The 25,642-nt window shown below is 43.1% G+C and overlaps 1 protein-coding gene across 1 annotated transcript in view; it reads right to left on the bottom strand.

Moving 5' to 3' along the window:
* Nucleotides 1–25,642, bottom strand: part of LOC122791697 — a 1,032,604-nt gene that overhangs the window by 349,830 nt on the left and 657,132 nt on the right. Inside the window, exon 9 of the mRNA XM_044059589.1 lies at nt 13,015–13,109. Coding sequence (XP_043915524.1) covers nt 13,015–13,109 — 95 coding nt within the window. The remainder of the gene's footprint in view (nt 1–13,014; nt 13,110–25,642) is intronic.

Genomic DNA, 25,642 nt, shown 5'->3' with positions numbered 1-25,642 from the left:
TGTCACTTAACTGGCTATGTCAATGTATCAAGCCTGGCTAACTCGAATATGTAAAAATCTGTTAACCAGTTTACTGTGTAATTTAATTTAATCCTGACTTGTGCTCAGGACTAACTTTAACCTGTGGAACTTGTTTAACTTGCTTACTTATGTAATCTCTGTAAATAATCTGTTTGTAATATGTAATGCTGGTATTATGTAATGCTGTATCTGCTTACCCTTGGAGCTTTTCTCCCCGGGCCTCCGCTGAAAATGGACATGCATCCAGTCGGACTATCCCGGTCAACAAATGTAAAATAAAATAAAATAAAAAATAAATTGTCCACTTTGCTTTATCTACCTTTACAGATAACTCTTTGATGTTACTTAGTACAGTCTGTATGTCTATTTTCACAGTACTGAATGAATTTTTAAAGTTTACATAGAATTCATCTATACAGATCATTAACTATTTGGATGTTACCATCTATAAAGATTATGCCAATAACTCCTTCCAATCTAAGATTTTTCGAAAACATACATTTTCAAATTCTTATTTACATGTTGACAGTGGACATCCCTTTTCAAAGAAGAAAAGGATAGTTGAGGGGCAGTTAATCAGAGCCTCCAGGATGTGTAGTGATGTGGTAAACTTTCAGAAAAAGATATAATTTATTAAGGAACTTTTTTTTACAAAGGAAGTACCCGTGTTGGCTTATAGACAGGTTGGCAGAAGAAGTAGTAAGAGACAGGAAGCTGAAATATAAGCCCCTTTTATGTTTGGGCTGTTTGCCATCTAGCTAACATCAACCATTTATATACACCCACTATTCATCAATTAATCAATCAATCAATTAAAAATAAAAAATTTTTATTAATTATAAAACTCTTCACTTTTCACTGAAGAGAACCTGATACTAGCTCAGTAAAAAAAATACAAAAAAAAAAAAATAATATATATATATGTACACAAAAATATATAGGTAAAAATGTGTAATAATAATATATATATATATACTGATTTGTACATAAAACACACACTATAGTAAAAACATTAATATATAAACACAACATGAAAAAAATTTCCTTTTGTAATAATATAAATATAAACTTATTCCAAGTTGAATTACATTTAGTCTAGGTAAAAAAAAAACATGGAAATACATTCAAAAATGCTAAATTTCTTTCCTTCAAATAAAATGCAATACATTCATTTAACCCAGGCAAACTTTAGAATGCATGTAAAGGAGTTGTGTTCATCCTTCCTTCTAATAGAGTTGAGAGACATCTTGTTCATCATGCCCACAAAAAATGCATGCATGACATACAAGATGCCACATATACAACACTTAGATATATTCACACAAATATATCTACATGATTTGCATCTACCACACTTTTTCATATTGGATGTTACAAAGTCATGACTTATTTCTTTTAAAGTTATACCCCTACCATATGTTATGGCTGGTTTATCTCAATATAAGCCTTGATTTTTCATCACACAAATTCCTCTTTACCCATCCATGTTCTGACAACTTAAATAATGTAGCATGGAATTAGCGTAGCTTGGTTTCCTGAATATGGTACTACCTATTAAAGTTCCATTTTTCAAAATCTTGATATCCAAATTGGCTATACACTTTATCCCATTTATTAGGTAAACCTCAAAGTTAAGATGTTCCATTCAGGTATGCCACAAAATCTATTGCACTCTGTTTCATCCCTTTCCAGAATATTAGTCCCATTAAATCACTAGCATAACCTAGCTACATCTACATTGAAGCTGGACTGGTCAACAGAGAATCAAAAAGTTCAAAAAGTTGTTCATGGAATTACTGAGAAAAAGAAAAAATTAATGACATCAAGAAACTAACAACAACACTCATCCCCCGCAATTCCACTTCTTTCAACCTAGATAGATTATCTTCTATTGTTGTTCTGAGAGCATATTCTCCTAAATTCATATTCTACTTTTTTTATTTTCTCTTGCTCTCAATGTTATAACTGGGTACAAATTTGTTTCCTTACTAAAAAGTTCAAAGTAAACATCATTGATTACTAAGTCGGTATAGTTGTATATTATAAACCCTCTTTCTCTAAAAAAATCTCTTCATTCTGCCTAAATGTATCTCAGGTATTTTACTGACACTCTACCCTCCAGGATGACAGTCTCACAATCCATGAAATCATTATTTTTAACATATCAGATAGAATTTGCTCAGTTACTTGCCCTTTGTTACCTTCATTATTGTGTATTGAATCATCTATTTGTACATAATCAATATTGTCACTGAACAAAGTTTCAAGGTAATATAGGAACCATGAAGAAAAAAAGAATCACACACATCAATCACAGGTTTAACAATGCTGACAATAAGGCACCGACCAGGAATGCAGTAAAACAGGTCTACTGGCTTCTTCAGAGTCAATTTGCTAACATCACCCTCTACACCAAAGGAAAGGGCTGGTCAAGGGACAAGTTAGTATGAGGACACCTTTAGGTCAGAAATGTACATACTTATTAATTGAAATGTTGAAGAAACTTAAAAAAAATATATATAGGAAGAGAAGGAGTATATTTGCCTATTTTTAAAAGTGAGAATGAGATTGGAAGTACATCAACATGGATGGGTAAAGAGAGGTTGTGTGAAAAAAAATCAAGGCTTATATTGAGATACAACAACAGAACTCAAAACAGCCAGCCATGGTAGGGGGGGGGGTTATAAAAAAAAAAAAAAAAAAAAACTAGTCATGACTTTGTAACATCCAATATGAAAAAGTGTGGTAGATGCATCATGTAGATATATTTCTGTGGGAACATATCTAAAGGGGATGAACACAAACAACTCTACATGCATTCTCTAAAGTTTGTTCTGCATATAAAAAATTTTTTTTTTATTGTGGATAGAATAAAACCAAATAGTAATGGGGTGTACATAGATATATATACATATTTTACTGTTTGCCATCTACAACCAGTGGGCAGACTGATGGAAAGTATGGCTCAGCTTTTATTCATACATATTCAGCTACGTCCTCCGATATTGAGAATATTATTAAGAAATACTGGGGAGTGCTTACAATCAATGAAGATACCAACAAATTTATACCTAAGGAACCTAGATTTATCAGGAGAAGGAACATGAATCTGAAGGAGATGTTTGAGAAGGGAGATTGTGTTGATTTAAGTCTGAACAGAAAACCTGGTACATATAGGTGTGGGTTTTGCAATCAGTGCACTCTCATGGCTTTCCAGGAGAATATTTATTTGGCAGAAAGGGACTTTTTATTTAAGTCCTTGGGACACTATAACTGTAAAAGTACAGGAGCAGTGTATATGATTACCTGTGAAGCATGTCCCAGTTTTTATATTGGAAAGGCGGATAGGTGCTTAAGAAAGCTAGCATATGAACACTCATATGATATAGTAAGAGAAAAGGAGACTAGTGCACTGTTTAAGCACGTTAAAAACTGCAGGAATGCCAAATTCAGGTTCTTTGTTATAGAATAAGTTTTACATGACCCCAGGGGTGGTGCTTGGGAAGCCAGATTAGAATATAGGGAGTTATTCTGGCAGATTAAACTGGACACAGGCAAATCCCTGGGGTTGAATGATTATATATGTATTAACAGTGTCCTTAGACTAAGGGCTGCTAAATTGTGAACAATTTTTTAACACAGCATTGTTCAAGGATACATTTTAATCACTGCATTTAACACAGTGTTAATTTTATTCTGTTTGCCCTGAGCATTAAAGGGTTAACATTGTAGGTTTGGGTTGGGAGGGGTTTTAGAATATGTGTTATCCAGTGATTGGCAAGTTTTGATTGTTAAAAGATAATCCACAGACAGGAAGAACCGAACCAAAAAGCACAAAGTGCAGCTTTATTGAACAACAAACAGGTCAATAAATCAAGCGCTTTCGCCAGGCAAATACGTGGCTTTCTCAAGATAAAATGTAGTGTGACTGAAAAGTTTAAATACTTAAGCATCTGATCACATGGTACTTAATTAGTTCAACAAACATCCACTTAAGAAGGCAGTTAATTAGTAACTGAACTCAGTGAGTGAAAAGTATGCATATGAAAATGCAGAATAAAAGTTCAAATAGTGAAGACACTAAAAAATCATTTAAAAATGATCTACAAATGTGTGCATAAAAAATCACAAATGTGTAAGATAAAAGACATTTACTAGTTGTAACAAGAAAATCATAGCATAGCCCTTCTCAGCTTTAGTACACTGGATATATTAATGGCCTCATTGAGACCAGGGGATTTTGCAGCATTAAGTCTAAGCTGCCATAAAAGTTATTTATATTCAAGGCGGGCTTCCCAGTCACCTCCTCTGGCATCCTGGGTTACCTGTTCAAGAACCTAAACTTAAGTTTCATGTTAGGGCAAGAAGCAAGATGTTTAAAAAAAGCATTAGTGTCCTTCTTTTTTGTAATGTCATATTGATGTTTATAAATTCTTTTTCTAAGGGGTCTCTCAGTCTTCCCTATGTAGAAACTGCACCATTCTGTACATAATCCTAAGTACACCACCCCTTTTGCTTCACAGTTGTAATATCGGTCAGCGTCAAATCTAAATTTTCTAGATGGAAGATAAAAAGAACTATCATTCATGATAAAGGAACACTGCTTGCATGCCCCACATTTATAGGTACCAAGTTTAGGGGAACAATGCCTTGAATCTGATAGATGCTTTCTTTCAAATAACCCTTTCAGGTTAATATCCCTTCTAGTCACAAATTTGGGACGTTCCTGGATTATCCCTTTAAAGTCATCATGTAGCGTCAAAAGTGGCCAGTGTTTAAGCACTGTGTGTTCCACCAGTTGGGAATTCTGTGAAAATGTGTAAATAAAACTATTATGCAAGTTAAAGTATTCCAAATTCTCAAACTGCTCAACTTGCTGAAAGCCACTACCTAACAGTGGAAAATACTTGGTTTGTCTATTATCTGTCACTTCTTGGGCCATGTTGTTAACCAAGGAGGCAGGGTAACCTCTTTCTAAAAAAAGTTTTTTTAAAAACTCAACTTCTTCAAGAAAATATTCATCAGTGCTAGACATCTTAGATGCACGAATGAATTGCCCCTTAACCAAGCCCTTCTTCTGGTGAAATGGGTGACCACTGTCAAAATGAAGGTATGTTTAAAGTAAGCTTTCATGCTTCAGTGAGTCTGAATCTTCTCTGTGTCTCTTCCTATATTAACTGTGTGATCCAGGGGCCCCTTTCTGTGAAGCACTTTGGACCGGTTGCATTCACCAGCCCTGCAAACATATGTTAACAAGGTTCCGAAGAATAAAATTGTTTGTGAATCTCTTAGTTACATGGTAACATGGTAAAAATGTTTGTAGAGGAATGAGCACTGCAATTACACTCCAAGTCTGGCAAAAGACAACTGTTACCTAGCACAAAGTCAAACAAAGCTTCACCTAGCACTATTGAACATGACAGACAGAGAGGTCAAAGCTCCATGATTACCTCTTGTGCAAGTGAGACAATGACTTACAATATGTAGTTTGTAAGTTATGGCATTTTCTTCTTCTTTTGTGCTATCACAAATATGGTAGAAAAATATTTTTTTCTAACTCTACACTATGAATATAAGTGTTAATCCTTATCCCGCAATAAATCATGTAGTAATTGGATATGATGTTATAATTGCTGTTTTCCTAACCATAAACACAACAAAGAATGTATAAAACAGTAGCATAAAATGCACTATCAAGTCTTGCTAGAATATCAACTCTTTTGACAGTCATACTGTGACAGAATTAGAATTCAAATGTTGCATTCATCACACGGGATATGAGTTGTGTCTACAAATCAGTTTTCAGTGAAAAGCAAATTAATAAATTGAATCAGCTGAACAGGCAAGAACTACTTTTTTTTTCTTTATGGGTCAAACAGGCTTTATCTCTATCCTCTACGAACCAGGTATTTCCAGTTCCTAGCCCACATGTTAGATCTGGCCTATTGGCATGCTTACTCTGGTCCACAAATTTTTGCCCCAGTCTGGCCTTTGAACCATATTCACAGATACTTGTCTATTTACCATATTCACAGATACTTGTCTATTTATCTTGGATTGCCTGTACCACTTCTTTCTCATTGGCTTGGCTGTGGAGCCAATAAAATAGACAGATTTCATGGAACACAAAGTAGACCAAAGCAGAAGTGTTTAGATTCTAAGTGCTTTCTGCCATTGGCCAATATTGAGCTCCAGAAAGTAGCAATACAAGACCAGCTGCCTAGCAGCAGTATCTCAAACTGCTGATTGTTTCAGTGAATAGCACCTCAGCAGTACAAATATATGTGTACATATTTGTGAGCGTGTGTGCACGTGTGTGTTAGTAAATGTGAATATATGATTGTGACTGCTGTGTCTGCTGTTTGCGAACATGACTACTATGTCTGGTTTGTGTTCATATGTGTGTGTGTGTGTGTGTGTGTGTGTGTGTGTGTGTGTGTGTGTGTGTGTGTGTGTGTGTGTGTGTGTGTGTGTGTGTGTACTTGAGAGATAGAAAGAGAGAGAGAGCGAGACAGAATATGCGTGTGTGTGTGTGTGTGTGTGTGTGTGTGTGTGTGTGTGTGTGTGTGTGTGTGTGTGTTTGTGTGTGTGTAAACCCTTGGCTCATTGAATGTTTCATCTGGCACTTCAGAAATATTAGTTTGAGACAACTTCTCTAAACTGATATAACCAACTCCAACACTGTACAACCTGAAGGCAAATTATAAACACTTACCTGTGGTTCCCCATTTGACTGAGCAGGTTCAGTGGTCTGCATTTCACTAAAAAGAGCACCAGTAACATAACTAATAATAAAAAGTATGTGATGCACTTTGGAAATCTCAGATCCATTTTGGAGCCAGGTAGGGTAGCTGAGACTACAATTCACTAGTCCAGTGCATATTGTATGCAGTGCCATCTTTTATAAACTTTAATTCACCAATCCTACTTTGCCACACAAATGTATAACATTTGGCATTCTACAAAGAAATGGTTGCTGTCTCAGTCTAATCTGAGTCTTGTGCACCAGCAGATACATAGGTCCACTGCTCATTCGTTGCGGACACCACAACAAGAAATTAGACTGCATATGAAAGTGTATAATGTTCTTTTTTAACAGTATTCTAAATGTTTTCAGCCCATGAAAAATGAAGAAGGCAAAAATAAAGAAGAAACAAAGGGAAAATGATGAAAAGAAAGTAAACAGCTAAGTGGAAAAAAATGGATTAATGCAAAGTAAATGTAAATGTAGATGCTACGAGCCTCTTAAAATAAGAAGTGCTGATCTTTAGCACTACCTTATTACAGAATAAAAGAATAGTTGTATAAAATCTTACCATAACCATACATGTCCTTCTCTTTATTGCTGCAGTATTCTTAACCTGAGGGATCTCCCGCCTGAAGCTGACTCAATGTCGGCTAGTATACAAAAGTCTTATACTACTGTAGGGTACGTGGGATGTCACATGTAGGCTGCTGTCTGACATAGACCATAAAAGCAACGTACACGTATACCATCCTCAGAACTGAATGCACCAGGAGGAATACCAGACTAAGGATATAAAAGTTAAGTACATCCAAGAAAAAGAATAGACCGGGGGGGGGGGGTAGAATACTTCAGCAGTGAAGAAAAGGACATCTATGGTTATGGTAAGATTTTCCACAACTATTCTATGTCCTTATATTCACTTGCAGTAGTCTTAACCTGAGGGAGAGTGCCAAAGCTCAAGAATAGAGGGAGAAGGAAGGAGTAGAGGAGCTGTCAATGAAGTCATGTAAAATGGCTTTTGCAAACCCGGCTCTGGATCTGGAAATGCTATCTAGTTTGTAATGACTGGTAAAGGTATGGATAGAGGACCAAATGGCTGCTTCAAGGATGGCACTGTTATCTAAGCCTTTGAAGAATGCCTTAGAGGAAGCCACAGGCTTGGTAGAGTAGGCCTTCATGGGTGAGGAGAGTCTCTTTCCATGGAGGGTGTAACAAAGGTAAATAGTCTTTGAAATCCAAGAAGAAATAATCTGTTTGGAGACAGGTAAATCCAGAGCCCCAGGATTGAAGTTCACAAATAGCTGATCAGATTTTCTGATAGCTTTAGTCTTGTCCAGGTAAAACATAAGTTGTCTGTGTACATCTAACCTTCTTACTGTAGTTTTGTGGAGAAGGGAAGAAGATAGGAAATTGAATGGATTGGTTAAGGGATAACTCATTAACTACTTTTGCCATAAAGGAAGGAGGCACCACCATAAGGGCTTGAAGCTCTGACAACCTTCTGGCTGAGGTCAAGGCCACTAGTAAAACAGTTTTTCAAGAGCAATGTTTGAAGGAGGCCGAAGATGCGGGCTCAGAAGGGGCGAGGGTCAGCTTTTCTAGAACAAAATTAAAGTCTCAAGGAGGAGGAATAGGTTTCCTGGGAGGTCTAATGTGAAGGACACCCTTAAGGAATTATTTCACCTCAAATCTGGATGCTAGAGAGGAAGAAAGAGACAAACAAACAGAAAGAGCTGATGTGTGCTTTGACAGAGGAGTAAGCCAAGCCAGCAGAGAGCATTTCACACAAGTAAGACAGAACCACTGGGATTCCCACTATCAGTGGGTCTTGGTTCTTAGAGAGGCACCAGAGTGAAAATCTTTTGCACTTGGAAACTTAAGATTTTCTTGTAATGAGTTTTCTGGCCTCCTGCAAAACCCTGAGCATATCCTCTGAGAATAGGTGTCTGAAGGAGATTAGAATCCTATCACCCATAATGTCAGCTGTAGCATTGACAGGTGAGGGTGTATTAGGGATACTTTGTTCTGTGTGAGTAGATCCACTCTGTGGGGTAACTTGTGGGTGATGGCCTTTGGGTAGATGTAGAAGTAGGGGGAAACAGTGCTGTCTTGGCCAAAAGGGAGTCACCAGCAAGATTTTTGGTTGGTTTGTCGAATCTTGAACAGGACCTTTGATATTAGAGGAAGGGGGGGATGCATACAGAAATATCCTCTTCCAAGAGAAGGAGAGGGCATCTACCTTCCAAACCAGAGGACTTGGGACTCTGGCACAAAATTTTGGAATTTGTCTGTTCAGAGGGAGACAAATGCATCTACTTGAGGACTAGCCCATTGGTGGACTAAATCCAGGAACATGTCTCTGTGGAGCATCCATTCATGGGATTGAGTCAGGGACCTGCTTAATGAGTTTGCCATAAAATTGCAGTTGGAGGGAATGTACACTGCCTGAATAGTCATGTGTTATTGGACCAGAGATTCCCATGCCAGAAGAGCCAACCTGCAAAGGAGAAAGGATATGGTCCCTGCTCACATTTCCCTAGTGTTGATCTGTTCTCTTTTTTTGGGAGGGAGACCTAATTCCCTGAACTGTGAATTTTCCCAAGGCCACTTCCCAACCCACATATGATGTACTTGTGCAGAGTTTTAGGAGTGAGTGGAGAGGATGCAGGGTTAGACCTGGATTTATGTCTATCTGTTGGATACACCAGAGCAGTTCCCTCTTTAGGCAAGGGATGAGGGGGACTTTGTATTCTAGTGGGTGAGAATGCTGGGACCACACCGATCTGAGGAACCACTGGAATTTTGTCATGTGGTGTTTTGCCATCGGTACCATGGGAATGGTAGAAGCCATGAATCCCAGCACCCTGAGAAACTCCCTGGCCGTGATGTCAGTCAAGGAGAGATGGAAGTGAAAGAAGGACCGAAAGTCCTGCACCTTCTGAGATGGAAGTGACACTCTCATAATGTCTGTCTGAATTCGACAACCCAGGAAAACGTGGTCCTGTGACAGGGTGAGCACTGACTTCCTGTAGTTGATGGTGAATCACAGTTTTCCAAGGAGGGAAATGGTGATCTCCAGGTTTTGAAGTAGAGTGTAGGAAGTTGGGGCCTGTCAGAGCAGGTCATCCAGGTATGGAAAATTCTAGATGGCCAAAAGTCTACAGTGTGCAATCACTAGAGCCAAGCATTTGGTGAATACCCTCGGTGTTGTAGAAAGACCAATGGGCAAGGCAGAGAATTGAAAATGCCAGGAACCCGCAGAAAAACTTAAGAATTTCCTGAACATGGAGTGAATGGAGATGTGAAGGTAAGCATCTTTTATGTCTAGAGATGCCATATATCCTTGTGGAAGGATTAGGGGGGAATAGAATTTGAAGTGTCAACATTATGAAGGTAGGAACCTTTAAGAACGTGTTGAGATGGGATAAATCCAGGATTGTTCTCCAGAGGCCATCCTTTCTGAGTACTAAGAACATTCTTGAACAGAAGTCTTTCCCTCCTGAGTTTTGAGGAACATTTTGAATGGAGCCCTATTGTCAAAGCTCCCAAAAAACTGCTTTTGGGGTGGTTGAGGGATGTCCATGAAGTTGGGCAGGAGTACCAAACCATGAAGTATCCTTTTTTGACTATGGAAAGTACCCAGGTGTCTTGGGTGATGCTTTCCCAGACCTTGTGAGCATTTGACAAGCAAAGGGAAAGAGGGAAAGGGAGACATCTGCAGGGTAGTCAGAACTCCTAGGCTTCCTCTAGAAGACTTACCAGAGGGGTGATGTGTGCAGCTATTGATGAAGACAGGCTTAGAAGGGAAATTCCTATGAAACCAGAATGTATTTCAACTCCTTGAGTTCCTTGTTTTGTTCCTGCAGGGACTTAAACGTGAGCTGCTGCCTTACCAAATAAGGCTGAATTGTCTATTGATGCATCTATTAACTTAGATTTGAAGTCATCCTGGAGGGGCTGCAAACTGAGCCAGGAAAATCTTCTAAGAACTGAACCAGTAGCAGCTGCTCTGGCACAAGCCTCTGCAGCACCATAGTTGCATTTAATGGAATGTTTTGCCACTTGGGAGGAAGCTCCCAAGGCAGATATAGCCAAGGTTTTTCCTTCTGAATCAGCAAGATTTGCAAAGGCACTAGATGCTTGAGACAAAAGCTCTAAGGAGTACTTAGTCACATGTGTCTGATAATTGATAGCCCTGAAAGCCAAGGTGGCTGACATACAGGCCTTTTTACCCAGTCTCGCAAGGGTTCTACTCTCTTTGTCTGATGGAAGAAGACTGGAGGAGGGAAGCTTCCTAGAAGGTTTGTCAGTAGCTACAGAAATGACTGCTGGGACCTTGTAGAAGTGGTCTGGCTTCTTGGGGGCTGGGGGCTGGGAGTCTGGAATTTGTGAAGCATTGTGAAAGGCATCCAGAAATGCTGGATGGACAGGTAAAACTGTACAGGGGCCAGGGACATCAGCTTGTAGAAGTTGATATTATGTTTTCTGGACATCAGAAATTTGGGAACTATCCCATTTAATGTCTTCTCCCATTTTCAAAAGAGTTTCACCAAAAGGTATCTCTTCCATAGGGGATTCAGCACCAACTGACTCTTTTTCAGGGGAAACATATTCTTGGGTAGAAGGGATTTGTGTAGAATAATCCAGAGATTCTTCTTCATCAGAGGAAAATTCATCAGATGAGTCACTGTCCCTAATCCTTTTTTTGAGAAGTTTGTGAAGCAGTATTAGGAGCAGGCTGAGAGGAAGGAGGTTTGAGTGCAATGAAGGCCTGAAACAAGCTTAGAGAAAAGGCCTGCCAATCTGTAGGGGCCACTCTGGTAGGGAAAAAATGCTTAGTCTTTTATTTTTTCTTTGCAAAAGTAACAATCCTATGCAACATCGGAGGATTGGATGAAAGCCTACATTCAAAGGTGTCTGACTTTATCTCTTCTCTTGCTTGAGTGTGAGGTACCACCCCAGGACCCCCCATACTTTTGAGCCTAGGTTTCCCCACAACATCCTGATCGGACATCTGTTCGACCTTTGCAGATATGCTTGAGGCCAAACTCAAGGAGGTCTCAGAACTGGGCTTGGCCTGTGAATCCATGCTTAAAGTCGATGAACACCCAGGTTGACAAGCACCTTGTCTAACTGTAGAGGTGCAGTGGAAGCCGTAGGCTGAGGTTTTTTGGCCTTGTCCTTCACCGGCTTGGTGACAGACCCTGAGGTACCCTCCATATGCATAGCTAACAACTTAAACCATTGGTTCTCTAATTAAATAGCAAGAGAGGAATGCCTGCTTCTAAGGGTCTTTGGAATGAAGCACTGGCAAATGCTAGAGGACTTGTGGTCATAGTTAGGGCCTAGACAAACCAGACATTGAGAATGGCTGTCCTTATGTGGAACCTGTCTCCCACACTGGCACCTGCCCTTCCTGGATGACATAACCTAAACAGTAGTACGAGAAAATGTTCCCCAATGGGGCACTCATATGGCAAAAGATTTAAGCTGCAAATGCTGAAACAAGCAGACTGATGTTTGGAATGGTGTTCTTACTGGTGGCAACATTTCTGAGGATGGTATGTGCGCACGTCGCTTTTATGGCCTACGTTCAACAGTAACTAATGTGTGATGTCTCACATACCCTACAGTAGTATTAACTCCTGTATACTGGCCGATGTCGGGTTGCCTTCAATCAGGAGATCCCTCTGGTTAAGAATACTGTAGCAAGTGAATAGAAGGACATCAGGTATGAGATGCCACACCTGTATGGCTATGGGTCTGTGCATGAGACATCAGAATTGTGCATCCAACTGCCTACTAAGCCCTTGACACTTCTGATGCAAGGCAAGTGAGTGGGAAATACTGCAGAAAATCAACTCCTCACTTAAATTATATCTATTAAAATATATAGTACAGGATGCCTCAGAGCAATTTACTATAGGAACATTGGTAAATGAAAAGCCAGCAGGTGTAGCAGGCTTATTCTCATAAATCCTGATAAATCAGAACTTTGTTCTTATTTCCCCACAAGAAATCTACTTCATAATTGAAAAGACCTCCAGTATCAAATTATTTCAAGTTATAGCTGCCTCCAATTACAGTGTTATTCACCTTAATTAAAATGCTTAGACTGTATGTTTTTTAAATGACAACTAAGGGGCAACTACCACTCACATGACATTAAAAATTCACTTAGTGTCACCTCAGTTTAGTTAGGCAGTACACAGAATACAAACCTGAGCATTTGGAAAGTTACTTACCATATGTTTCTTCAGTTTTGGAAACATTTTACTTAGAAGCTGTTCATGGTGAGCTTGGAATCTCTGAAGTTTTGGAAATCCAGGGATGAAAAAACCTTGAATGAAAACAAAACATAGTAGGCACAACATACAGACAATTTCAAAATGACAAATTAGTACATTTAAAAATACAGGACATTCCATGTTATGTAAATTATACATCCTGAAGTCTATTACCCAGTAAGAAAACAATGCTTTCAAGGGAATACAAAAGCATCCCAATAATAAGAGAATACTAAAGCATATATCACACAGAACGCTTCTGCAGAATCCTAAATCTGTCAGGTGTTTTATCCTTTCTTTTTATACAGAATACAGTGTGCCATTCAAACAGAAATACATGACATGGAGCAGTTGTGGTATATATTATAACTACCTACCAAAGCCTTTGTGATTCCTAAAGAATTGTATACAGTAAGGTAAGACCATGTATGCAGCACTGTTCCACTATGCAAATTACATGCCCCCATGAACATACACAACTCACAAACAGCACATCACTTGCACACAGGCTTGTCCTATTTAGGTAACTTTTGTGACTTCAGATATGAACAGATGGTGTACCGCTTGTTAATATTGTGATAACCCATCTGCTTTTCTAATATACTGCTTGCCGCACAGACCTAAAAAAAAGAAAGTTTCTTGCTTGTCTTCTAATCATGGAACTGAATCCCAGTGTAATAAACATAGAGCATACAGTGGTTGTATTTCTTTCATTAGCATCTCTGTGGCACAGAGGGATAAAACCATTACTGTGCCCCAAAAAAATTATGCTTGATTAGCGGCATAGATGCTGGAAAGACTAAGTGGAGAGGATGGGAGCAAACAGCCAATGTCAGCTCACTCATCTAAGTGGGAGGGAGGCAGCCTAAGATCACTACAATAAGCTTCAAAAGCCTGGCAAGCTCTGTGATACATAAGTTGTGTGGCACTTAGTCGGGAGGTCATGCATGCATGGAAGCACATGTGTACCTCCTGAGGGCAGCAGTTGCAGAGCTCACAAGGCTGCTGTGGGGATGGCAGGAGTTACAGCACTCTCCTTGGCAGTATTATGATGCTGCATTAGCATCTTTGATATCCTCACCAGTGGATGTGGGATGGGTTGAGCTCAGGAGAGATTAAGGTGGGTCTGGTAGACCCAGTGAACAAAGACAGGAGCTGGTGGCAGCTGATAGTCAGCTAAGGGAATGGAAAAAAATATATCGGATGTTGTTAATCTTATTTCTATTCATCACTGATGGGTTCGGTTCCAAGCCCGTCTGAACCGTGTCGGCCTAATACCAAGCTCGCATATACCAAAATCTCTCGAGCTAAGCTGCTACCCACAATGCCCTTCTCCCTGTTACCTCAGATCTCGTTTGCTGCGTAGCCATATAGCAGTGTTTTACTGAGCTCTCAAGCTAAGTGGTATTTTTCTTGATATTTTATTGATATTTGGATATATATCTCTTATTTAGTCACTCTAAATCTATCTTCTTTCTACTTTACTCATTTAGAGTTATTTATAACCTTCCTAACTAGCTCCACCCATTGGGTAATTCTTTTTACCATCACTGGTACTCCCTTTCCTTACCCTTGTGATATTTCTTGGCACCATTGTTGGTATCTTCTTTCCTATTTCTTTCCTTTCCAGGTGTTTTCCCTTTTTGATTTTCTAGTTTAGTAAACTTGTGATAAGTGTGTTTGTGGACATGTCTGATAAAAAAAGGTCTTTGGGGTTTAAGCATTGCACCTCTTGCAATGGTAAACTCCCAAACAGCGGCTCTCACGATGACTGCAATTATTGCCTGGGGGTTTCTCATCTCTCTGTTCAACTCCCCTGTCAAATCTGTCAAAATTTCAGTCAGCAGACGCTGAATGAATGCAAGAACAAATTGATTTTGAAAGGCCTTCTTGCTTCTCCTTTCTCAGAGGCCCTTTCTGTGTCGGAGGTCTCAATCCCTCCAATGAAGGACAAGAAATGCCCCCCCACTCTGATCCCTCTTCAATGGCTGGTGAGAGGGGTAAGACGCCGAAACATAAGGCCTACAAAACTTCCTCGGAGCATAGACTGCTGCTGTTCCGAGCTCTGCTCCAAATACTATTATGACAAGCCATAGATATTACCAGATTCTCGATGTCAAATAGAGTCCATGGGCAACCTAGACTGGAAGGCTACAGAAGTGGCCAAAGCCCTAGCAGAATGGCCTTTCGGTTTGTCAGCCAAATCTTTGTTTCTTAGTTGATAAATGAAGGTGATAATGTGAGACAACCACCTAGACAGGGTCACTTTGGAAACTGGGAGACCTTGTTTGCCCCTAGCATAGGAAAGGAAGAGTTGGTCCGACTTCCTTATATCCTTAGTTCTATGCAGGTAAAAACGCAGTTGTCTATGAACATCCAAAAGGTGTAACTTGTATTCTGCCTTGTTGGTGTAGTTAGGGAAGAACACTGGAAGGTCTATGGATTGGTTTAGATTATTTTCTGAGCACACTTTAGGAAGGAAGGATGGATTAGTTCTCAGCGCTACCCTATCCTTGTGAAAGACTAAGTACGGAGAATGAACGCTTAGTGCTTGAAGTTCCGATACACGTTTGGCTAAGGTAATAGCTACCAGAAAGAGAGTTTTCCAAGATAGAAACTTAAGGGAGCAGGAAGCTGCTGGTTCAAAAGGGGGCACAATCAAGGAGGTTAGTACCAAATTAAGGTCCCAAGGAGGAGGGGATCTCACACTGGGGTCCTAAGGAGAGTAGTCCCTCTAAGAAAGGCTTTGCACAGCTTATGAGACATGATATTTAGATTAGAAAAGCCAAGATGATAGTTAGATATGGCCGCTAGTTGAACCCTGATTTTGGCAGAAGCGGACCCAGAGTGAAAAAGCTCAGTTAGGAATTCCAAGATCTCATGAACTGGGGCTGAAAAGGGATCTATGTTCCTAGCCTCTGCCCAATAAGAGAAACGTTTCCATTTACTAGCATACATCTTCTTAGTAGCCGATTTGTGAGAGGATACAATAATTTCATGCACAGCCGGGGAAATGCTGGGAAGCCTGGCTAGGGTTGGAATTGGATTAACCAAGCTGTGAGCTGTAGGGTCTGGAGGGATCAATGCAGCTCTCCTGATTGATGAATCAGCAGGTCTGGAATAGGATCCAGGGACCAGGGCTGCTCGAGGAGGTAATGGTGCAGGAATGGAAACCAAATCTGTCGAGGCCAGTAAGGAGCACTGAGGATCATTTTGCAACCCAACAATATCGCTTTCTGTATGAGTTTGGGTATAAGAGGAAAAGGCGGGAAGGCATAAAGAAGTCCCTGAGGCCAATCATGGACTAGAGCATCTCCGGGAGAATGACCAGGAAGCATTAGAAGGGAGAAATAGTTGCTGCATTTGGTACTGAAGGGGGTTGCAAACAGATTGCAGCAAGGCTGTCCCCATTTGCGGAAGATGAGATCCGCAACTACCTGATTCAGAGACCACTCGTGAGGCAATAGAATAGCTCTGCTGAGCCTGTCCGCTATGACGCTGGACTTCCCAGGGATGTGTGTTGCAATCAGAAATCGTTGGGAGGAAATCGCCCACTGCCAGAGTCTGAGTGCTTCTCGACATAGGGGGTAGGACCTGGTTCCGCCCTGCTTGTTGATGTACCACAATACTGACATGTTGTCCTTCTGAATTGCAATGGTCCCAGGCGGGAGTGAGTCCTGAAGTGCTTGCAACGCTAGTAGCACGGCTCTCATCTCCAAGACATTTATGTGCAGATGGTACTCGTGAGGTTGCCATATGCCTTGGACTGCCCTGCCCTGATAATGTCCCCCCCACCCCATCAGTGAGGTGTCCCTGGTCACTGTGGCAACCGGAGGTGGTTGGATGAATGGTCTGCCCTGAGACACTAGCGGGGAGACCATCCACAAGGAAAGGTGTCTTTTGCAAGTTTCTGTAATCATGACCATGTGAGACATGGGGAGTTGTTGAAAGGACCACTGTGTGAAGAGAAGCCACTGAAGGATTCTCATGTGAAAATGGGCTAAAGGTATCAGAAGAATTGCCTCCGCCATAGACCCCAGAGTTTGAAGGACCAACCGGACTTGTACCTTTTTGCACTGCATGAGGATATGAACTTGCTGCCGAATTGTGGCCACCCTGTCCAGCGGTATTCTTGCGGACATACTTTTTGTATTTAGATCTGCTCCTATATAGGTAATAGATTGACAGGGCAACAAGGCAGATTTTTCGAAGTTTATGGTAATGCCTAACTGGGCACAGACTGCGATTGTATAGTCCCTGGCTTGAAGAAGTTGATGCCTGGTAGTAGCAGTAAGGAGCCAGTCTTCTACATAAGGAAACACCTGGAATCCTTGACGTCTCAGGTGAGCCGTGACCACTGCCATACATTTGGTGAACACCCTGGGGGCTGTGGTGAGACCAAAGGGCAGAGCTCTGAACTGATAATGACTGGCTCCCAGCCAGAAGCGAAGGAATCTCCTGGAGCACCTGTCCATCTTGATGTGATAATACGCATCCTGGAGATCTATTGAGCACATCCAATTGTCCTGACCCAAAAAGGGTAGAATGGACTGAGGCGTGACCATCCGAAACCTTGTTCTTTAAACAGACTTGTTTAGTCTGCTGAGATCCAAAATTGGTCTCCAGTCCCCTGTCTTTTTTGGTACCAAAAAGAACCTTGAGTAAGTTCCGGATCCGAGTTGGTCTGCCGGGACTTCCTGGATGACTCTTTTTTCTAGCAGTCTTGAAATTTCTATGACTGCTTGGGTGGAACATCTGGGGGGGGGTGATTTGCTTGACGATAGGGGAGATTAGAAGAAGGGAATTACGTAGCCTCCGGATATGATTGAGTGTACCCATTTGTCTCGCATAATGTCTTGCCAGGCGTTTGGGTACAGTGAAAGTCTTCCCCTGACTGCCTCCACAGGCGGGCAGTCGGGCAACGCTTGAGGGATGCTGAAAGGGCTTGTCAGAGAAAGATTCTCTGCTGCCCTGGTTCTGCAGACCCCCTCTGCCTCGAGGGCGGTATCTGTTGTTATTTCCTCCTCTGCCCCTGGAGGAAAAGTCACTACGTGTATCAGCCGAGGCTCCCTAGGATTTCCGAAACCACATTTTTCCACTCTTCTGACCCTTGGGATATGGTCTGGAAGGAGTGGAAAAATGGACTCCCATGACAGAGAGCGTCTTGCCTTCCTGTTCACACCTAGTGAGAGTGTCCTTCACCTGTGGTCCAAAGAGAAATGAACCATCAAAGGGGGTGTTGGTGAATGACGCTCTAAAGGGCTCCGCAAAATTACAGAGCCACATCCATGCATGTCTCCTAAGGGCCACGCCTATGCCTGCGGCTCTACTCGCACCATCGGCTGCATAGGAAATGAGCCTCATGGAGGAGTTAACCACTGAATTAAGGGTCACCAGCTGAGAAGCTACTTTAGCTTGAACCCCTTCAGCTGATGGATCCTGGAGGGTATCTCCAAGCTCTTTTAGGAGATCCCTCTGAAGCCTGGTAAAATGGCATAAGTAATTCAGTGACCTCATGGAGAAGGTCGCTGAAGCAAACATTCGCTTCCCATATCTGTCCATAGTCCTAGACTCTTTGTTAGAAGGATGGACAGAGGAAGAAGTTTCTGCTAATTCCTTTTTAGTGGCCGCTGCTACTACCATGGCATCCACGGGAACACCCTTGGTAAGGAACTGTTTGTCAGGGGGTGCAGTAATAAACTTGCCGGGCCTCCTCAGGGTTGGTTCCACTGTATCCGGGGCTGTCCAAGCCCTTCAAGCCACCACAGACATTAGTGGATCGAAGGGCGGAGACACCCAGGAGGTGGAAGGGCGGGAACCAAATGCATCCAGGAATATGGATTCGTCCTCAGTAGGGGCTAGGGCAGTCCAGGTCCCCCACTGCCTAAGCATTTCTAGGATATCCGAAAAGGAAACATCTTCAGAGGGGGATCTCGGGGACCCTTCCGTTTCATCCAAATCCATATCCGAAGTGACAGACTCAGGGGAGTCAATGTGCTTCCTCTTGCACTTCCTCTTCCGAGGGGCCTCCTCTGAATGATCAGGGGAGGCATCAGAAGCGGAGGAAACACCCAATGGGGTGCTCTGGTGCATCAGTTCCCCACACTTGGGGTCTGGGGGAGGGACAGAGGTTGACGCAGGCATTACAGGGGACGGAGTCAGTGGGGTCAAACGTGGTGCTGACTCATGGCCCAGTACACTCCTCATGACATCAAAGGAATCCTTTCCATGTTGCAAAGAAGGATCCGGCTCCGAGGAAACCGGAATCCTCCTCTGCACTGAGGGGGATGGCTCTGAGGCTGATGTAGGAGCCAAGCTCACCTGCTCCGAAGCTCCGAGAGGGAGAACGGAGTCAGACAAGGGTCCGATGCCACTCGCCCCCTCGGAGCCGACGAGGGAGTCTTGGCTCCCAGATCCCTTGACAGAAGGTACCATCGAGGGGATCGGAGCCGATGACGGAACCAAAGGGGAAATTGTTATCAGTGCCAACGGTTCCACAATTCGAACCCCAACAAACTCCGGCTCCAAGCTCAGAGGAGTCAGAGGAGAAACATCGATGGAAGCGGACGGAGCCGACACCGGTTGAGGAGGGCTGGATAACATTTTGGCCAGTGCCTGCGACTTCAACAACCTACTGACCACTCTATCCACATCGTGGTCCAATAGTCTAGAGGACTGAGAGGAGTGGGAGGATCTATGACTGCGGTCACTCTGCAACAGGGGAGACCGAGGGGCCGAATGTATCGACTCTAGAGACGGGGACCTCGGTCTCTTGCGGGTCTGAGATGGCTCCGAAAATACTGGTGGAGCCGACTGGGAAGCAGCCTCCTTGGTTCCAGCCGGAACCGAGGTAGTCGGTAATGTTTGGGCCAATGACGGCTCCTAGCTGGGAGCAGACGATTTGGTCGGTTTAGGAGATTTCACTGGCTGAGCCTTGGCCGGTGAATCCCGGGGCTTAAGGAGACCCCTTAATATCAGCTTATTTTTGCGCTCCTGCAGAACCCTTGGGCTGAATGCATGGCATACAAAACAAGAGTCCTGCAGGTGCACAGCGCCTAAGCAATAGACGCAAGAAGTGTGTCCATCTGTCAGAGACATTTTCTGACAGCATGCGTCACACTTTTTGAATCCAGACATTTTGGATTCTTTAGACATATCTAGTCCTACACAGAAAGTCTTTTGCCAAAGGCCCAACAACAAAAATCTACAAACACTAATCTACCAAAAACACAATAACTACAGTCAAGAAGTTTTTTTTTTGTTTTTTTTTTTTTTAATAGGAAGCCTCTAACTTAAACGGCTACCTATGAAGTAAAAGAGAGACTAAAAGTAAATAGAAAATGCTACAATAAGAAGAGCTAGGAAAGGGGAAGGGGGGAGGGGAAGAACTCTCTAACTTAAACGAGTTCTATGGGAAAATACAATAACACTAAAACTACAACAAGCTAATTAACAATAATGTCGAAAGAATAAACTACTAAAAAATAACCACTAATTCGCTAGAAAAAGTATTAAACTAACTTACAATAGCCTCAGCCAGTAAGAACGAACCTCACAGCTGAAGCGGCAAATGAGATCTGGGTAGCTAGCGCTAGGCATCATGGGATAAGGGGTAGCCTCAAGTCAGTAAACAGCTCTTGAGCTATAGAAGATGGCCGAGTCGGAGCAGAGGGTCGGCTCTGATCCCAAAAAGCAAGAAACGAAGGCGAGATAGACAACTTAACATCTTGCCTTCCACTACAGCTATGGCACCAACCTTGCCTTTGACTACATCAAAAGTGGTTCCGACCTCTGCCATTACTTTGGAACTGATGATATTGACTCAGAGTACCTCATCGGCACCAAGTCCTTTTACTGCACCATTGATTCCTTTGCTTTCTGTCTCCAAATTAGAGACTACGGTGCCACTAGCTCAGACACCACGGACTTGATACTCCCCTTCTTTGGATCCATTCCTGGGTCAAATGTACAGCCCTTCTTTGGATCGACCCGACTCCCCTTCAGGAGTATCCATGAAGTCTACTAGGAGTCTATCCGAACTTGATGTGGTGCACCTGTTGGATCAGCTGTTAATGGCCAGAGGGATACCAAATGTTCCAAAGACTCATCCCCCTCTGGGACTTGGGTCTATCTCTCCTAGGACTCTGACTTGTACTCCTCCTTCGGACCCATTGGTTCCAAAGCCCATTGCTCTGACGTCTTTTGTGGAACCCAGTTCCTCAGTGCTGACAGTGACCGTCACTGAGGCTTCAAGGCCATCCCTTTGGTTTTCGGTTCCAACGGAACCGTCCCTTCCTCAGACTCATGGGTGGGGGGGCAGAGTCCTCGGTTCAGGGCATGGTTCCGAGTGTTTTATCGGTTCTGCCCTTGGATCTGGGATAACTCCTGCCCCAATCCTGCTTGAGACCCCATCTCCAGAAGCAAGTCTGACAGAGCGGGGTGTGACTCCGGTTCTGAGGTTGTCCTTCTTGGTTCTGGGTTCCCACTCCTCTTCGGGCAAGCCTGCTTTTCAGGTGATGGAGAGGGTGCTTGCTTCCGGAAGCACTCCTCTGATGTTGGAACTTCATCCAGCTCCCTCTGAGCTACAGCTACCAAAAGCAACCTCCCCGGGACACTGGGAGGAGAAGCCTCAGGAAACCCCAGTTTGGGGTACCCACTCTTCCTAGTCTTCCTCAGATATTCCCACTGAGGAACCTCCTCAGAAGAAGGTGTGCAAGAGGAAGCACATAGACTCTCCTGAAGAGTCTTTGACAGAAGACACGTACTATGATGATGGGGAGGGTTCCCCACGGTCACCCCCGGATGATGTCTCCTTCAGAGACATCCTGGAAATATTAAAACAGAGAGGTGGCTGGAAGACCTCCAACCCTTCCACGGAGGAATCCATGTTCCTGCAGGCATTTCGCTCCTGGCCTTCTACCACTTGGGTGAACCCACCTGCTGATGAGTTAATCCAAGTCATCATGCAGCATGCTTGGCAGACCCCTGACTCTATTGAGGCCATTCCCTGGGGACCTGATAAGATTCTTTCTCCCCCAGAAGAGCATCCACACTGGTCCAGAAGTTTGCCAGTTGATGCTATGTTGGTGGCCACTAAAAAGGATCTAGCGGAAGAAAGTCTTACTGTCCAGCCGCCCAACAGGGAGTCTCTGGCTGTGGACAGGTTGGGGAAGTGAGTCTTTGCTTCAGCGACCTTTGCTGTCAGGTCCCTGAACTACTTGGCACACTTCATGAGGCTCCAAAGAGATCTGATTACCGAACCTTCTGGATCGCTCACGGGCCAAGTTTCTGACGAGCCACGGGACAAGGTTGCCTCTCAACTTGCCACCCTTGAATCTATTTCCAATTCGTCCATGAGGCCACTCTCCCATGCAACTGAAGGGGCGGCCAAAGCTGCGGGTGCAGGCATAGTCATGAGGCGTCATGCCTGGATGCACATCTGGACCTCGAGGACTCCTTCAAGTCCTCCTTTTTGAACGCCCCTATTGAACCATCTTCCTTGTTTGGTTCTAAAGTGAAGGACACGCTAGCCAGGTGCAGGCAAGATGGAAAGACTCCGTCTGCCATTGGCCTACATTTTTCCAAGATTCAACGTTCTTTTTCCAGGAACCAGAGGAGTGGAAAAATCTGGCACAAGAAATCTCAGGGTCCTTTCCGTAATGCACGTGGTGAGGATTCCCCCAGAGGCAGAGGGGGTTTCACTGGTGGAAGATGCCCCTTTAGGGGCAGAGGGGGTCCCTGAAACCAAGACTCCAGAGATTCCTTCTCTGGGCAGTCTTATCAACACTCCTGAAGCATTGCTTGATTGCTTTCCTCTGGAAGCAGTCGGGGCTCATTTTTCTCTGCACCAAACTGCCTGGCACTCTATTAGAAATGATTGATGGGTGCAGAGATTAATCTCCAGAGGCTACTACATCTCCTGCCCAAAAACTACAAAAAACCTTCCCGATGTTCCACCCAAACATAGGGAAGAAGCAGCTTCAGAGGTAACAAAGCTGTGTCAAAAAAGAGTCCTCCAACCAGTCCCTCCAGACCAATGTGGAGCTGGATTTTACTCAAGATTCTTTTTAGTGCCAAAAAAGACTGGGGACTAGAGACCCATCCTGGATCTCAGCCACTTAAACAAATCAGTTGTGCAAACCAAGTTCCGCATGGTCACTATTCAGCCCATTCTTCCTTTTTTAAGGGAGGATGTTTGGATGTACTTGATAGACCTCTGGGATGCGTATTACCACATCAAAATGGACAAATGCTTCAGGAGTCTCCTTCGCTTCTGGCTAGGAGCCAATCATTACCAGTTCCGTGGCCTGCCATTCGGTCTCTCAATGGCCCTCAGAGTGTTCATGAAATGTCTAGCAGCGGTGACAGCTCATCTGAGACTTCAAGAACTCCAAGTGTTTCCATATTTGGACAATTGGCTCCTCTCCGTCCCCACCAAGCGTCTTCTGACTATTGCCCTCCCATATACCCTTTCACTAGCAGAGTCCCTGGGAATCAATGTACACTGGGAGAAATCCAACTTAGAACCTACCCAACAGCTGGAATTTATAGGGGCAGTTATCGATACTCGATCCTGTCTGGTATCTCTCCCAGCTCACAGGCTTCAGAGGTTAAGATTGCAAGTGTGTGTGATACTCCGTCAAAAGAAGGTGTCAGCAAGGGAAGTTCTCCAGGCTCTGGGGTTCATGGCTGCAGCCATCCCTATAGTTCTGCTGGCAAGGTTACACATGAGACTGTTACAATGGCTCCTATTGTCCCAGTGGTTTGCAAATCATCACCCTCTAAACTCAAAGGTGCTCATAACCAACTGCTCTGGTGGATGAGACCAGACACAGAACTTTGGTGTCATCCTTTTCAGCCCTCTCATCCCAATGTCACTGTGACGGGGGGGGGGGGGGTTGGGGGGCATTTTCAGGAAAAGACAGTCCAAGGCACATGGTCGAGCTTAGAGGCCAACCTGCATATCAATGTTCTGGAGTTAAGAGCGGTGTTATTAGAGTTGCAGGCATTACATCCACTTCTTCTCCATGGAACGATTGCAATTCAGTCAAACAATATGTCAGTAGTCTGGTACATCAACAAACAAGGAGGGACCAAATCCTACCCCCTGTGTTGAGAGGCCATGAGAATTTGGCACTTGATGATAGCTTCCAACTGCTTTCTAATAGCAACGCACATCCCAGGGAGTTCCAAAGTGATTGTGGACAGGTTGAGCAGATGCATTATCCTTCCACACGAGTAGTCTCTCAATCCCAGAGTGAAGGCAGAACTTTTCCGCCGATGGGGCCTCACCTACGAACAACAAATGCAGCAGCTAATTTGCCATTTTTCCCCCAGAGGGGGAATCCCAGAGAGATGCTCTGACTCACGATTGGTCCACGGGTCTCCTCTATGCTTATCCTCTAATTCCCTTGATAACTCTATTCTTAAGAAAGCTACTCGGTTGAGATGCAAGGTGATCCTCATTGCCCCATTCTGGCCTCATCAAGTGTGTTACCCCTTCCTCTGGCCTCATTTGCTATAGCCTCCATGGATCCTGGACACTCGTCCAGACTTGATTTCTCACCCCCAAGGGTTGGCTCACCCAAATCTGTCCAGTCTCAGGCTGTCAGCTTGGTTTCTCCACTTCCATTAGTCGCCAGGCAGGAAGCCCTTTCCTCACCGGTTCGCGATATTATTCTGGCCTCCCATAAATAAGCCACCAGAAAACTTTATAGAGATAAATGGAAAAGGTTTTCTATATGGTCTAAAGACCAGACACTAGACCCTTTCTCAGCTCCAGTCTCTGTCATCCTTCAATACCTATCTGAGTTCTTTGAAAACGGAGCGTCAGCCTCTACCATATGAGTCCATTTAGCAGCAATTTCCAATTTCCATAACGGTTTAGAGGGCACTAGACTTATTACCATTCACCTATGCAAAACCTTTCTCAAAGGAGTATTTCACAGCAGACCTCCAATTTGGTGTCCCTTAGAGATGTGGAATCTGTCCCTAGTACTGCAGTTACTATCTCAACCCCATTTGAACCTGCTGCAAAATGTGATCTCAAATTTCTCTCATGGAAATCTCTCTTTTTGGTAGCTGTGATTTCAACTAGACGGATCTCAGAATTACAGGCCTTATGCATCAAGAGACCATACCTAATATTTCATAAAGACAGAGCACCGCTACGTACTAATCCATCTTTTCTCCCCAAAGTGGTTTCTGATTTTTCTGTGAACCAATCCATCGAGCTCCCAGTGTTTCTCCTGAACTATTTGAATAAAGGAGAATACTGCCTACACTCCTTGGATTTGCATAGGCCACTACGTTTTTACCTAGACAGGACTAAATCTATCCGCAAGCCAGACCAACTTTTTCATTTCTTTCTCTGGTCCAAGAATGGGATATGCTGTTTCAAAAGTCACTTTATTAAAGTGGCTCAGAGATTGTACTTGTTTTTCATATTCATGTGTAAATGAGTCTAGACCTCACAATATCAAAGCACATTCAACTAGAGCTATAGCAACCTCTGTAGCCTTTCACTCCAGGGCTTCTATGGACGACATTTGTGCACCTGCCATTTGGGCTAAACCACACACTTTCA

Source organism: Protopterus annectens, chromosome 17.part0, assembly GCF_019279795.1.
Source record: "Protopterus annectens isolate FY-2018-M chromosome 17.part0, PAN1.0, whole genome shotgun sequence".
NCBI lineage: Eukaryota > Metazoa > Chordata > Ceratodontiformes > Protopteridae > Protopterus > Protopterus annectens.
This window is presented reverse-complemented; position numbering and strand designations above follow the sequence as displayed.